General features: G+C 48.5%; 1 protein-coding gene across 4 annotated transcripts in view; it reads left to right on the top strand.

The window, feature by feature from the left end:
• The window catches only part of ZER1 (zyg-11 related cell cycle regulator), a 30,741-nt gene that overhangs the window by 2,160 nt on the left and 13,102 nt on the right, over window positions 1-15,479 (top strand). The window contains exons 1-8 of one of the 4 annotated variants that reach the window (XM_072778201.1): window positions 1,052-1,157; window positions 9,276-9,526; window positions 11,491-11,641; window positions 11,854-12,290; window positions 12,581-12,757; window positions 13,608-13,722; window positions 13,888-14,034; window positions 14,395-14,568. In XM_072778201.1, the coding sequence (XP_072634302.1) occupies window positions 9,369-9,526; window positions 11,491-11,641; window positions 11,854-12,290; window positions 12,581-12,757; window positions 13,608-13,722; window positions 13,888-14,034; window positions 14,395-14,568 (1,359 nt within the window). In that variant the 5' untranslated portion in view covers window positions 1,052-1,157; window positions 9,276-9,368. Of the gene's footprint in view, window positions 1-1,051; window positions 1,158-9,275; window positions 9,527-11,490; window positions 11,642-11,853; window positions 12,291-12,580; window positions 12,758-13,607; window positions 13,723-13,887; window positions 14,035-14,394; window positions 14,569-15,479 lie in introns of those variants that run through there. The other 3 variants (XM_072778203.1, XM_072778200.1, XM_072778202.1) reach the window with 3 other exon arrangements.

The following is a 15,479-nucleotide window of genomic DNA, read 5'->3' as shown; positions in this document are numbered from 1 at the left end:
TTCCTGTCACCCCTCAGTGGGAACAATGCTTGCGTATCCTACAGGGAGGATGGTAGCTTGGTCTTGGATTTCTTGATGCCAGTAGAAGGTGGTGGGGGTTCACTGACACCTTACAGCTCTGAGTGTCTTTTTAAAAAGAGCACAGCAAATCCCCATTCTGCCATGTAAAATGGACAAAATGATACTGCCGACAGAAATGTGACATGAGGATAGGTTGGGAAGGATGGTCTATGTTGGTTCCAGACGTGGTTGGGGTATGTGTGGCTGATCTGCTGATGGTGAGTGTTAATCGAAGAAGTACCCAGCAGAGGCTAAGATTTTGCAGCCTGCCTTATAGGGAGTGGAATAATGGCTGATCTCCCTCCTCACCCCTTAAGCCTGGACTTTATCATCAGGCCTGGGTCATAAACTGAACAGGGTGACTGGGCCTGATGATTTAAAAATGAAAAGCCAAAGCTCTTGGATGCTGAGAGCCAGCATATCCGAGCGGCTGTTGTGGCTAGAACCTAGGACTAGCCACCTGGGGCCCTGGGTTCAAGCTCCAGCTCTGCTGCTAGCTCACTGTGTGAACTTGGGCAAGTTCCATCCCATCTGGGCTTCAGTTTTCCCATCTGTATATTAACTCTGAAGGCTGTTGGAAGGATGAAATGAGACATAAGTGGTGAAAGAATTTGGAGCACTCTAAAGCACTCTACAAAGGTAGAGAACAGTTCTTATTATTATTTTCTTAAAGATTATTTATTTATTCATAGAGATGCAGAGAGAGAGAGAGGCAGAGACACAGGCAGAGGGAGAAGCAGGCTCCATGCAGAGAGCCTGACGTGGGACTCTATCCCGGGTCTCCAGGATCACGCCCTGGGCTGCAGGCGGCGCTAAACTGCTGTGCCACCGAGGCTGCCCAGTTCTTGTTATTATTATTAATGCTGTCGGTACCTCAGCTGTTCTTGACTCCTGAAATGCCACTTCACGGACCCCTGTTGGGTCATCTATTTTGGGACCAACATTCTTTATCTGGCTCAGTCACTAAAGCTGATTTTCCACCTTCCAAAACAAACAGAAGGCTCTCCTCAAGCATTATTCCTAGGAGAGCACTCCATAATGATTGGTCACCACCTTCTGGACATTATTTCATGGCATCTCCTCATCAAACCTACAAGGTAAGTGGCGTTCGCAACACATTGACTGATAAAGGACCCTGATGAATATTGAGGCTGGTAAATATTGCTTGGGGATCTCATCATAACAGCTGAAGCTCCTTCATCTTCACCCAACCAGCCACACACCCACTGTGTCATGGAGATGCCCTGGGTCACCAGCGTCCCCACTAAGAAGCTTCTAGTTGTGGGTCAACATGATATATGCTCATAGGACAGTTATCAGCAATAACAGATCATCTGCGCTCAGTGCCTAAGGACACTCAGAGCTGTAAGGAGTCAGTGAAGCCTCAGCAGCAGAAACAAGCCCTGAGGCGGGGAGAAATAGTTCTGCCCATAGCGTCATGAGAGAGAGAGCCAGGCACCTGCTGGGGGACCTTGGGCAGGTCATCACACATCTTTGAACCATGGTTTGTTCATCTGGAAAACAAAATAATATGTCCCTCATAAGTTATTTGTGCCTTTAGTAAGAACATGCATGGAAAGCTTGACACTCTGGAGTCTCATCTAACGTATACATGTCTGTCTGTTGCTAAGTACAGATAGACCCTCGTACCTATACATAGTCCGTGGCAGATACTTGGCCACTCAGAGCCTCAGCTGCCTATTTGTAAGTTGTAGGCTTTATTATTATTTTTGTTAGTTGTAGGCTTTAATAACTCCTGCTTCATGTGGTTGCTCAGGGAATTAAATGACCTAAAGGATATCGAGTACTTAGAATTCTTGGAGTATTGTACTCAGCCTGGGTGTGGTGTGATCATGAAGTTTGAGTGCAAGCTTGGAACCCAGGTATCCCCGAGGCCCCTCTGCCTCCAGGTGGCACCAGTGAGCAGTGAGGTGCATCCCTTCATTCCATGTCTGCATCTTCTTAATGTCACCTGCTTTGCAGATTAGGCTCGGGAGGCCAGCAACCCCTTGGGATGCTTTCCAACCCTGGCCTGCACCCTGGCCCCTGGGAGATGCTGGCACTTGCCCTGACTCCCCTCATGGCAGCTTCCCAACCCCCAATATCTGGCCTGGGATCTGCTCCCTCCTGGAAAGCTTCCAGCTTCTGTAAATAGGGCATTTGTTTGAATTTTCCCCCCCGCACTTGGGTTAATATTTCACAAGGTGGGCGCTGCTCCAAGGCTCAAGCTTCTGGCTCCCCAGCCTCTCAGCCGGTGTTGGGCCGCTGGTGGGGTCCCATGCTCCCTCCGGACCGCAGTTTCTCTCCCTGCTGCACTGCATGTACGGAAGACCCTGTGGTGCAATGAGAAGCACGGGTTTGGTTTAGGATGGCGTCCTCTGTCATCAGTTGTGTGATTTCAGGCAAACCTCAGTATCTCTGAGGGGTAACAGTCAGTATTCAATACCTCAGCTGCTATAGTGAGGTCAGGGCAAAGGCAAACCTTCATTCTAACGCGTGCTAGGCACAGGCTGGCACAGAGGATCCGGGAGCCTGCAAGCAGAATGGGTTCCCATCCTCTAGGAGCTCATGGGCTATGGGAAAGGTTGTTCCACAATTGTTATACGAATGACAATTAGCTTCAAGTACAGGATCCTAGGGAATGTCATCGGTTAAATAAGAACTATATGTCCCAAAGCGTGAGGGGCTCAGCATCCCACCTGGAAGCAACCAGTGTGGAGATTGTGGCCACCACTTCTCTTTTCTGCCTTCTCTGCTGCCTGCCCTCCCTGCCCCCTATGTCAGAGCTCAGGATGTAACCTGCTAGAGAAGGGATAGAGTAAGACACAGGATTCTTCTTATTGTGTGGTGTACTCTCATAATCAGAGTTCCCTGTGTCGCCAGTTACCAGAATTCCAGATGCCAGTGCTTGCCACAGGAATGAGGAGCCCTCGGGTGGGAATGGGGAGGGTAGAGATGGCTGTGTCTGGTAGGCGCCAGACCTGCATGGGGCACAAGAGGCAGGCCGCCCCAGGCCTCTCAGCCTCTGTGCCAAGATGACGACAGCCCCTTCATCCTCCAGCTCACACCAAAGAGTGGTTAGCAGATGGTACCATCTGCCTGGTTTGTCTTGAGGAGAGCAGTTTGGGATGACGTTAGTGGCTGAAAGGGTAGTATTTCTTCTACCTGGGGAGCAGGGGTAGGTCCTGGTAGGTACCTGGGTAACTGGGCTCAATCCTGCAGAAAAGGCATAACCCCTGGTGCCACTCTGTCATTCAGAGTGGTGGGAGTTCCTCTGTGGCTACTGGGGCCTCCCCCTATCCTGGCACAGTGGGCAGGGAGGATACAAGAGTGTGCCTTGTCCCCCGGGTTCCATGTCTGGCACAACCTACAGTCTCTCTCGTCTCTTCCACAGGCATGTGTTGAAACCCTACAATGTATCAGGCCCACACAGGGTATTCAACACTTCCTTTGTCCAGCAAATTATCTTGGAATAGGGTCTGTGGTACCAGCATCCCATACCCTCTGACCTTTCAGACTGTGCACATCTATTCCTTCTTCCTGGAATGCCTTTTCCTTCTCTCCCCACCACCAGAGTTAACTATGACTCATCTTTTGGGTTGCAGCTGAAATGTCACTTCCAAGGAAGCCTGCCCATGACTCCCCAGTCCAGGGCAGTTCCCCTGGCATAGGTATTCAGAGTCCCAGGTGCCTCTTTCTCCTTCAGAACATTGTTCCCAGTGACATGGTGTGCGGTTTGTGTGCTTATTAGGTGGATGTCTGTCTCCCTCAGATTCCGTTTGCTCCATAAGGATGAGGACGTTGTCTGGTTTCACTTGCCACTGAACCCACAGTGCTACTGAGTAGATAAATAAGTGGCCTGAGCTCAGTGCAGGGTGATGCCACACAAGACAGCTCAGTTCCTGCCTTCATGGAACTGGCCACCTGGCAAGGAAGCCCATAACTAAACCAGCATTAGGTTCAAAGTGTTAGTTGTTACAGTGGGTCAAGGGTGCACAGCAGGGAAGTGATGTTGATATTAAAGCCTGAGATATACACGGAGCAGCTAGTGAAGGGCCTTCAAAATGGTGTGGAGTGTGGGCTGGAGTGTGTGTGGCCGGGGATGCTTCCTGGAGGAGGGACACAGATGTGTTTTGAGGGTGGGAGTAGTATTTAGAATAGAAAGTGGGGTAATGCATTGACTTGGGATGCTCCCAGTTGAAAGAAAACAGGTTGAGCAAAGGTCTGAAGGTGACCCCGTGCTTAGGGCCTGTTGCCAGTACCACGAAGGAGGCCAGGCCGGCTACAGTAGGGGCCAGAAGGCTGGCTGCGGTTTAGGAGGCCTTGAGTGACTGCTCAAAGACATGGACCCAGTTTCCAGCAGGGTATGCTTTGCTGCCAGCGGTGCTTCCCAGACTCCTGTTTCCCAGGGAAGATCTGGAAGTGAATGAAGGTAAAGGAAGATCGTGCCCAGTGCCCAGGCAGCCTGTTTATTGTGCCTTCCCTCAAGGGCAGCACACAGCCAGTGGGACAGCTGGCACCACAGGCCTTTGTGGCAAGAGACCAGGCCTGGAGAGCACAGGCCTGGCACTGGGCAGGAGCAGACCCTGCTGTGTTGGGGACCAAGGCAGGTGAGGCAGGAGAAGGGGATGATGATGGTGATGGTGATAACAGTAGTTGTAATAATAGCCAATTTTCATTGAGCACTTACCATGGACCATGTGCCAGGCTAAGCTCCAATATTCCATGTTATCCTCTCACAGTCCCCTCTTTTTTAGAGAAGAAACCGAAGCACAGAGAGGTGAAGACACTTGCTCAAGTTCATCTGCTCTTAAGTGGTAGGGCTGGAACTAGAAGCTGGGTGGGCCTGACTCCAGAGCTCTCAGAGCACTGTCATCAGTAAGTGGTGGCACCAGAAGTTAGAGCTTGCGACTCCAGAGGGCACAGGGCTCTGTGGCCATGACCAGATTTTTAGAGCCGCCCAGAAGATTCAAATTCAACTCAACTTCCGGTTTCCAGGAAGCCGGGGGCAATGTTGGGCCCTGAACTCCTTCAGAACTTTCCAAGGGGTGACATGAGAGAATCCAGAGACCAGGTTCAAATCCCACTTCAGACAGAGCTTGAGTTTTCTCATCTGCAAGATGGGATCATAACTATTCCTTGTGTACTTAGTCTCTTAAAGTGTGAGACCAAGCGTTTCCCCAACATGCATGGGGCTCTCCAGCAGCCCCGTGAAGTGGGGATTATTATCCCCATTTTCCAGATGAGGAAACTGAGGTCCAGAGAGTTTAAGTAATTTATAGTGAATTGTAGAACTGGGTTGAAACATAGATCTATCTGATGACAGAACCTGCACTTAAAAAAAACAAAAAACCTATTGAAGTACAAACTAGCTAGGGAAACGCCTGGAAAGGGTGACTGGACAGTCTGATGAATTTCCACAAGTGAACATACCTTCGCTGAGGCCCCCCTGCCACTTTCTAATCACTGCTTCTCTGCAAAGGGAATCGCTACCCTGACTTCTAACACCATGGATTCATTTTGCCTATCTCCTCCCCTTTCTGATATAGACTCTGGGAGGAAGATAGTTTGGATTAATTCCTTACTTTCTTTGGTTCTGTAAATGGTTGATTGTTTTCGATCTTGTTCACTCACTTCGAATGTGAAGGTTCAGTTTTCATTCTCTCTCAGCCACTTGTCGCTGAGGAGCTACACTCTCAGCATCACTTAATGAACTCCGGCCCCATCTAACTGTGGACCTCTTTGGTGTTCAGGTCATTTTCTTAACTTTTATTGAATTATACATTTTTTAAAATCACACATCATAATATACAGGTCCCAGATATCCCCAAAGTGAACATACCTGTATATCCAGCACTCAGATGAGGGACTAGAAGCTTCTCAGCACCCAGCCAAATCCACAAAGTAACTGCAGTCCTATCTTCTATTACCATAGATCAGATTATTCTGTTGTTGCTTTCTTAACTCAATGGAGTAAAACATGAATGGATTCATTCAGTGTGTAATATGTTATATGCTCTTTTGTACCTAACTCCTTTCACTAAACATTGGGAGGTTCATCCAAGCTGTTGTGTTAACAATCATTTGTATGTTCTTATTTCCCTTAATTTCATTGGTGAGGGGCAGCCCCGATGGCCCAGCAGTTTAGCGCTGCCTTCACCCCGGAGTGTGATCGTGGAGACTCGGGATCGAGTCCCGCATCGGGCTCCCTGTGTGGAGCCTGCTTCTCCCTCTGCCTGTGTCTCTGCCTCTCTCTCTGTGTGTCTGTCATAAATAAATAAATCTTAAAAAAGAAATTTCATTAGTGAGTATACCGTAATTATTCATTCTAACGTCAGGGGCATTCAGACTCTTTTCTGGTTTTGGCTATTCTGAATAATGCTTCTCTAAACATTCTAGTTTGTGTCTTTGGGGGAACATGTATATGTGTATCTCTGTTGGGTGTATGCCTAGGTTTGGAATTTCTGGACATTGAACATATGTGCATATTCAGCTTTAGAAGATAGTGTCACACAGTATTCTGTTATATTGTCAATCCACACCAGTTTGCACTCCCACCCACAGCTTGGGTGACATCCCATTGTTCCATCTTCACCACAGCACAGGCTTGTTATTGCCTGGATTGTTTCCAGTTGAGCCATTCTGGTGGATGGAAAATAGTACCTCAGGTGGTTTTACTGATACTAATGAAGCTGAGTCCTTTTCTAGATGTCCATATGTCTTTTGCTCATTTTTTAGTTGAATGCTATGTCCTTTTAAAAACAGTTTGGAAGAGTTGCTTGAGTAGTTCAGTTGGTTAAACATCTGACTCTTGATTTCAGCTCAGGTCATGACCTTAGGATTCATAGATCAAGCCCTGGGATGGGCTCTGTGCTCAGTGGGGAGTCTGCTGGGGATTCTCCCTCTTCCTCCGCACCTCACCCTGCTCACTTGTGTGTGTGCACAAATGTGCATGCACATTCTCTCTCTCTCTCAAATTAATAAATAAATCTTTTGAAAAAATAATTTGGAAGCACCCGGCTTGCTCAGTCGGTAGAGCATATAACTTAGGGTTGTGAGTTCAAGCCCCATAATGGGTGTAGAAATTCCCAAAATCTTAAAAAAAAAAAAAAAAGATTTGTAGAAAATGTTTATATAGGGCAGCCCCGGTGGCGCAGCGGTTTAGCGCCGCCTGCAGCCCAGGGCATGATCCTGGAGACCCTGGATCGAATCCCACGTCAGGCTCCCTGCATGGAGCCTGCTTCTCCCTCTGCCTGTGTCTCTGCCTCTCTCTCTCTCTCTCTCTCTCTCTCTCTCTCTCTGCATCTCTATGAATAAATAAATAAAATTTTAAAAAATCTTTAAAAAAAAGAAAATGTTTATACATACTGAATATGAGTCATTTGATGGATATATTATTGGAAATATCTTCTAGTCTATGGCTTATCCTTTCTCTTTCTTAATAATATCTTCTGATGGACGGAGTGTTATGTTTTAAGGCAGTACAATTAATTTCTCTTTGTGGTTTCTAGGGGTTTTTTGTACCTTGTTTAAGAAATGATTGCCTACTCTAAAATCATAAGATAGACTCCCATGTTTTCTTCTAGAAACCTTGTTGTAGGGGATCCCTGGGTGGCGCAGCGGTGCAGCGGTTTAGCGCCTGCCTTTGGCCCAGGGCGCGATCCTGGAGACCTGGGATCGAGTCCCACGTCGGGCTCCCGGTGCGTGGAGCCTGCTTCTCCCTCTGCCTGTGTCTCTGCCTCTCTCTCTCTCTCACTGTGTGCCTATCATAAATTAAAAAAAAAAAATTAAGAAACCTTGTTGTATTACCCTTCACATATAGGTCTGTGGTCCATCTTCAATTAATTTTTGTGTATGTATGAACAGAAGTTTCTTCACTTCAATGCAGATTGCTTTATAATTTTTCCTTTATGAGTCTTATTTAAGGAATCTTTACCTAGCTCGAGGTCATGAAGATAGTAGGAAACTTTAGGGGTTGTTGTTTTTTTTTTTTTTTTTTTTTAAGGCTTTTTTTTTTTTTTTTTTTTTTTTTTTTTAGTAATCTCTACACTCACGACCCCAAGATCAAGAGTTACATGCTCCACCAACTGAGCCAGCCACGTGCCTCGACTTTTCTTTTCTTTCTTTTTTTTTTTTTTGTTCTATTGTCTCTATGCCCAAGGTGGGGCTCGAACTCACAACCCCAAGTCAAGTGTCACATGCTCTTCTGACTGAGCCGGCCAGGCACCCCCTAACTTTAGTTTTTTAATAACAGTTTTATTGAGCTACAGTTCCTATACCATACAGTATACCTATTTAACATAGATAATTCTGTGATTTTTAGTATATTCAGAGTGTGTGACTGCTACCATAATCAATTTTCGAACATTTTTATCACCCCAGAAGAAACTCTACCCATTAGCAGTCATTCTCCATTCCTCACTACCCCCCAGCTGCCACTAATCTATTAGGCTGCCACTAATCTATTTCTGTCTCTACAGCTTCACCCATTTGGGCTGAACATTTCATATAAATGGAATCATGTAATATATGGCCTTTTGTTTGGTTTTTCTCACTTAGCACAGTGTTTTCAAGGTCTGTCCATGCTGTAACAGGTGTCAATACCTCATTCCTGTTATGGCTGAATAATATTCCATTATATGGATAGATCACTTCTGTTTATCCATGCATCAGTTGATGGAAAGAGTTTCCACTTTCTGGCTATTATGAATAATACTGCTGTGAACATTAATGTATAATTTTTTATGTGGACATCTATTTCACTTCTCTTGGGAGGATCCTCCATTCTTAATCCTCTACAGATTCAGTGACAACATGTCTATAAGGCCCTGGTATATATGGAATGTTTACACAGTGACAGCTGTTTATGGATTAGGTTACATAGTATGGGACACACCAATGTCACTGTTAATGAAAGACCCTATTATCCTCACCCAGACGTTGAATCCCCAGCACATGCATGTCTGCCCACAGACACTGTGAAGGGATAAAAATGCTTAGACAAGGCCCCTTGCTTTTTGCAGGTCAAAGCACACATAGCTAGTGGCATAGCAGAGGGGAGCAGGGAAGGAATCAGGAGCCCTGGGGCATGCTTCTGCTAAGCTGCTAATTTGAGTATGACATTTCCTCAGTTTCCCTACTTAGAGAGTGGGCATAGGGCAGCCGGTGGTTGTGACTTTTATGTGGGGCTCACTTAGCTGCTTCTTGTTTCCCAGGCTGTGGTTCTGCCAATGATCCTGTGAGTGCTGAGGAGTCACCACTGCCCCTAGGGGCCCCTGTCCTAGATCTGTCCATCTGCCTCCCCCAGCATGGCGTCTGACACCCCCGAGTCCCTTATGGCCCTCTGCACCGACTTCTGCCTGCGCAACCTGGATGGCACGTTGGGCTACCTGCTGGAAAAGGAGACTCTGCGACTACATCCAGACATCTTCCTGCCCAGCGAGATCTGCGACCGGCTTGTCAATGAGTGAGCAGGCGGGGGGCTAGGGCACGGCCATGAGTCTTAGCTTGACAGAATGTGGAGGCTCTGAGACCGTCAAGTGCACTAGGCGGGGATGTGGCTATGGATACACATGTGTGACAGGGTGTGCATGCCCTTGGGTATCAGTGGGCGCAGGAGAACACTGGTATATTCATAACCATAAAGTTACATGTGTGCATGTTGGTATGTGTGTGGAGGGGTGTGCGTGTTTAGGAATGGGTATATACACACATGGGCATCTGCAGCACGGGGTGTGTTTGAGTATATAATTGCAAGTGCGCATTACATCTATGAGAGATCAGAGCCTTTGGCTCAGGTCATGAACCCAGGGTCTTGGGATTGAGCCCCACAATGGGCTCCCTTGCTCAGCAGGGAGCCTGCTTCTCATTCTCCCCCATCCTTCCCCCTGGCTCGTGCTCTCTCTCTCACTTGCTCTGCTCTCTCTCTCAAATAAATAAATGAAATCTTTTTAAAGAAAATTAAAAGCAACTTGCATAATAAACAAAGGAGTTCTGTGCTGATCCATATGTGTGTATATGCCTGTGTGTGTACTGATAACAAATAATGGATCCATGACCAGGAATCAAATCATTCAGAAAATCTTTGTGTGGACCCTCCAAGGGACTCCTCACTATTAGAGGGTCCTAGCAATAGGATACACTTTCACTCACCTCAGGAAGTTCAGTCTGGATGCCCAGAAAGGAAATTGTTAGAGCAAACAGTTGCATATAAAAGTGGGAACTTGTGGGGTGCCTGGCTGGCTCAGTTGGTGGAGCGTATGACTCTTGATCTTGGGGTTATGAGTTTGAGCTTCATGCTAGGGGTGGAGATTATTTAAAAATAAAATCTTTTTTTTTTTCTTAAGATTTATTTATTTATTTGAGAGAGAAAGAGCATGAGCAGGAGGGGCAGGAGAGAGAGAGAGAGAGAGAGAGAGACCAAGCAGACTCCTCACAGAGTACAGAGCCTGACAAGGGGCTCAATTAAGCTACCCAGGCACCCTCTATTTTATTTTGTTTTTTAAATATTTTATTTTTAGGGGTGCCTGGGTGGCTCAGTCGATTGAGCAGCTGACTCTTGATTTTGGCTCAGGTCATGATCTCAGGACTATGAACTTGAGCCCCACATTGGACTCCATGCTCAGCAAGAAGTCTGCTTCTCTCCCTCTCCCTCTGCCCCTCCCCTTGCTTGCTCACCTTCTCTCTAAAATGAATAAATAAATCTGAAAAACATAAACAAAATAAATCTGAAAAAGAAAAGAAAAAAAAGTGGGAACTTTTATGTGATCTAAGGACAGAGCCCAACTTGTAAGCATGTTCTGAGCATTTAAGGTGGATCAGGTACTTGCTTGGATGCTTTGCAGACCAGAGTTATGTCCATTTTACAAATGAAAAAACTAAAGTCTGGGAAAGTTCCATGACTTGTGTAAAGTTGCCCAGGTAATGAACAGCCAAGCCAGGATTTAGATTCCAGAATGTTTGACTCCAAAACCACCAGACCGAGATTCTTGCATCAACTGTCATCTCAAACAGGGTCTTATTGGGCGCTTGTCCTATACCCAGCTGGAAGTGTTAAACCCCTTGGCTTAATCTTCCTGTTAAAAAGGGTCCTGGGAGGGGCTGATCAAGGAAGCTGGTTTAAAGATGAGGAGTATGGACGTGTATGTTTGTAATAGATGTGTACAGTTTGAGGAAGAAGAGTTTAGGATTTGCTCTTGATTAGAGGTCCCTTCATCAACTTTGCTCTCCTCGTGCCTGGGGCCACTCTTCGTCTCACCTGCAGGGAGATCAGGGTCCACTCAGGTACTGTTAGAAAGAGGGGTAGGGGATGGAGATGGAAGTTACTGACTAGTGATGAGGGAAGGTTTCAGAGATAGGAGGGCTGGTGCCGAGCCTTGAGGATGAGGGTCCCTGGGCCCTTCCCACTAGCCAGGCCTTCTTCCCTCCCAGGTACGTGGAGCTGGTCAATGCCGCCTGCAACTTTGAGCCGCATGAGAGCTTCTTCAGCCTTTTCTCTGACCCCCGAAGCACCCGCCTCACCCGGATCCATCTCCGAGAGGACCTGGTGCAGGACCAGGACCTGGAGGCCATCCGCAAGCAGGTGAGACCTGCGTCACCAGCTAGTGGGGATGGGCATGGGGAGGCCAGCCTGAGGCAGTCAGTGAGTCCGGGGCCGGGGCGCTCCCCTCCAGCACAAGAATTGGGCGCTCCCCTACCTTGTGCATGCCCTTCTGCGAGCCCACCTGTGGTCTGGGGCCAGGCCTGGAGGGTGGGGAGAGGCTGTGGCAATAACAGAGCTGTGCCTGCTGCTAGGACCTGGTAGAGCTGTATTTGACCAACTGCGAGAAGCTATCCGCCAAGAGTCTGCAGACGCTGAGGAGCTTTAGCCACACCCTGGTGTCCTTGAGCCTCTTCGGCTGTGCAAACATTTTCTACGAGGAGGAGAACCCAGGGGGCTGTGAAGACGAGTGCCTCGTCAACCCCACCTGCCAGGTGCTGGTCAAGGACTTTACCTTTGAGGGCTTTAGCCGCCTACGCTTCCTCAACTTGGGCCGCATGATCGATGGGGTCCCTGTGGAGTCCCTGCTACGGCCACTTAACTCCCTGGCTGCCTTGGACCTCTCGGGCATCCAGACGAGCGATGCGGCCTTCCTGACCCAGTGGAAAGACAGCCTGGTGTCCCTTGTACTCTACAACATGGACCTGTCAGACGACCACATCCGGGTCATCGTCCAGCTGCACAAGCTGCGGTGAGCTGCTGGCCCAGAGCTCACTGGGGTAGGGATGGAGAGGTGGGGGTTGGCAGTCCCAGGAGGCTTGGGAGCCCCTGGCTGGGCAGGAGTGGGCTTGGAAGATGCAGTCCCCTTCTTAAACCCAGTGTTTTGGCTGCATCAAGGCTGTTCAGGGCCTTAGGGTGCCAGCAGGTTCTCCCCCAGAATGCCCTGGAGCAGTTGTGGCATGGGCTGAAGGAGCAAGGGTCTCTGAGGCAGCCCCAACCTGTGTCCAGCTCCTGACCTGTGACCCCCACTCCAATCTCCAGACACCTGGACATCTCCCGAGACCGCCTCTCCAGCTACTACAAGTTCAAGCTGACTCGCAAGGTGCTGAGCCTCTTTGTGCAAAAGCTGGGGAACCTGATGTCCCTGGACATCTCTGGCCACATGATCCTGGAGAACTGCAGCATCTCTAAGATGGACGAAGAGGCAGGGCAGACTAGGTGGGGACCAACCTGCCATGGTTGCCAGCAGGGTGTCCAACAAGCATCCCTATGCCAGGTCCTATGCTGGGTGCTGGAGATAAAGAAATGAATCAGGCCCTGCCCTTTTGAGTCTGTATGAACTAGTAGGGATAGAGGAGCCATTATTAGGACCGCAGTAGGGGAGGCACAGGGCTGTGGGTTTGCCCTGAGGATCAGGATGGAGGAAGGAGGAATGACATCCAAGCTGTCCTGAAAGCTCCTGAGTTTGCCAGAGGAAAGGTATCCCAGCAGAAGGAACAGCATACACAAAGGCTGGAAGGTACAAGCTTGAGGAGTGACCAGGAAATTAGGATGCTCAGACTGGCTAGAGATGGGTGGTGACTGGATGGGCCAGCAGTATCTGCCATGTATTAGGTTTCACAGCAGATAGGTTACTTCCTGGCTTGTTTGGTTGAGAGATCTGATTTAAACCCATCCAGCTATAATTGGCTATAAGCCCTACCCCCAGCCATACTTTCACAGGGTTTGGTTGATTGGTGTGTCTCTTCATGATTGTTGGTTGAACTTTACATAAAGGTAATAATACATCCTCACTAGAATGGTACATAGTATTTTCCAAAGATGGCTGCAACAATATCTCCCATCCCACATGTTATACAATGTGACCTTGCTACCCTTCCATCAGGAGGTGTGGATCTATGTCCTCTGTCCTTAAAAAGCAGGAAAAAAAAAAAAAAAAAAAAGATGAGGCAGGAAGGCCTAGAAGAGGGCCCCAAGTAAATGCTTAGTTACCCCCAAGGAGAAGTTCTCCTAAACCCAGGGCAGCCCCAGTCCATACGCCACTGACCCTGACACCCTCTTCCCCCAGCATTGAGCCTTCCAAGAGCAGCATCATGCCTTTCCGGGCCCTGAAGAGGCCACTGCAGTTCCTAGGGCTCTTCGAGACCTCTCTGTGCCGCCTCACACACATTCCCGCCTACAAAGTGAGAAAGGGAGTCGGGGAGGGGAGGCATAGGGAGCCCTGGGACCAGGGAAGGGGGCGGGATGGGGGCCCCAAGGTGTCTGCCCTGGACCTAGAGATGGAGCTGGCATCTGGGGATCCCCCAGTTAGCTTCTTCCTGGTGGTTTTGAGCATGTTCCATTTCCAGGTAAGTGGTGACAAAAACGAGGAGCAGGTGCTGAATGCCATAGAGGCCTATACGGAGCACAGGCCTGAGATTACCTCACGGGCCATCAACCTGCTTTTTGACATCGCGCGTATCGAACGTTGCAACCAGCTTCTTCGGGCCTTGAAGGTCAGCCTCAGCCCTAGGGGTCCTCGGTCTCCTGTCCATCCCCACTTGGCAGGTGTTGGACTTGGTTGAGCTGTGTGCCCAGAGCCCCCATCTCTTCTCTGCACCTCTTCCCCAGGACAGGAGCAGTCCTACCCCCCTGAACCCCAGGCCTGCAGGGCCTTATTCCAGCACTGTCTTTTTCCCAGAACTGTGGCCCTGCCCTAGTCTCTGCCCCCAGCCCTCACTTCTGCTCTCAGAGAACAGGATTGGGGAAAGCTGTACCCCAGAGGACCTCTCCAGGCCCACTTGCAGAGCCCTAGGCCTGGCCTTGCACAACTCTAACAGGACTTGCCAACCCAGGCCTACCCTGTCTTCATATAGCTGGTCATCACAGCCCTCAAGTGCCACAAGTATGACAAGAACATTCAAGTCACAGGCAGCGCTGCCCTCTTCTACCTGACCAATTCCGAGTACCGCTCAGAGCAGAGCATCAAGCTGCGCCGACAGGTCATCCAGGTGGTGCTGAATGGCATGGAATCCTACCAGGAGGTGACGGTGAGCCCCCTGCCCACTATGGCCCTGCATGCTCTGGCCCAGCCACCCCTCCTCCTGTTCACCCTGTGTCCCAGCCTCACAAACCTAGTCCCTCATGAGGCCATGCTTGTTCGAACCCTTTTTTGCCTGGCTCTGTACTGCCCCCACCCCCACCCCTCTTACCCACTGCTCACTCCCAGACTCTGGGACCTGACATTCAAGACCCTGTAACCTGGCCCCACCTGACCAGTCCCCACCTGACCAGTCCATTACCCACTGCCACCCTCCACTCAGGGACCCTGTTCCTCTGCTCAGGCTGACTCCTCAGCCCTTCTGCCCAGTAACGCTCTGCTGGGTGGGGGATTGTTTTCCAATAGCTGATTTTATTATAAAAGTGACAAAAATTTTTACCTTAGAAAATTTATAATTACATATATAAAGGAAAAAAAAAAACAATCCCGCCACCCAGAGATAGCCACTATTGATGTTGGATACCTGTTGTTCTGGATTTAGCCTGTGCATGTTTATTTAGTAGATGGGGTCATTCTGCACTTACTGTTTGCATAACATAGATTTTTATTTCATCAGTGTCTTATGACTGTGAACATCTCCCATTTCACAAACGTTTTTACAACAGAATTTTTAAAATAATATTTATTTTCTATTTTCAAAAGTAAGACACCTAATGCTGAGAAAACAAATTCAAGTACCATTGACCCTTGAACCACATGGGTTTCAACCGTGCGGGTCCACTTAGATGCAGATTTTTTTTTTTTAAGATTTTATTTATTTATGTATGGGGGGGGGAGAAAGAGCAGAGGAAGGAGCAAGGAAAGGGACAAGTGGACTCCATGCTGAGCACAGAACCCAATGCAGGGCTCATCCCTAGATTCCTGAGATTATGACCTGAGCAGAAATCAAGAGTCAGACGC

Source organism: Canis lupus, chromosome 16 (genome assembly GCF_048164855.1).
Source record: "Canis lupus baileyi chromosome 16, mCanLup2.hap1, whole genome shotgun sequence".
NCBI lineage: Eukaryota > Metazoa > Chordata > Mammalia > Carnivora > Canidae > Canis > Canis lupus.
The sequence above is the reverse complement of the archived record's forward strand: the minus strand, read 5'-3'. Positions and strand labels throughout refer to the sequence as shown.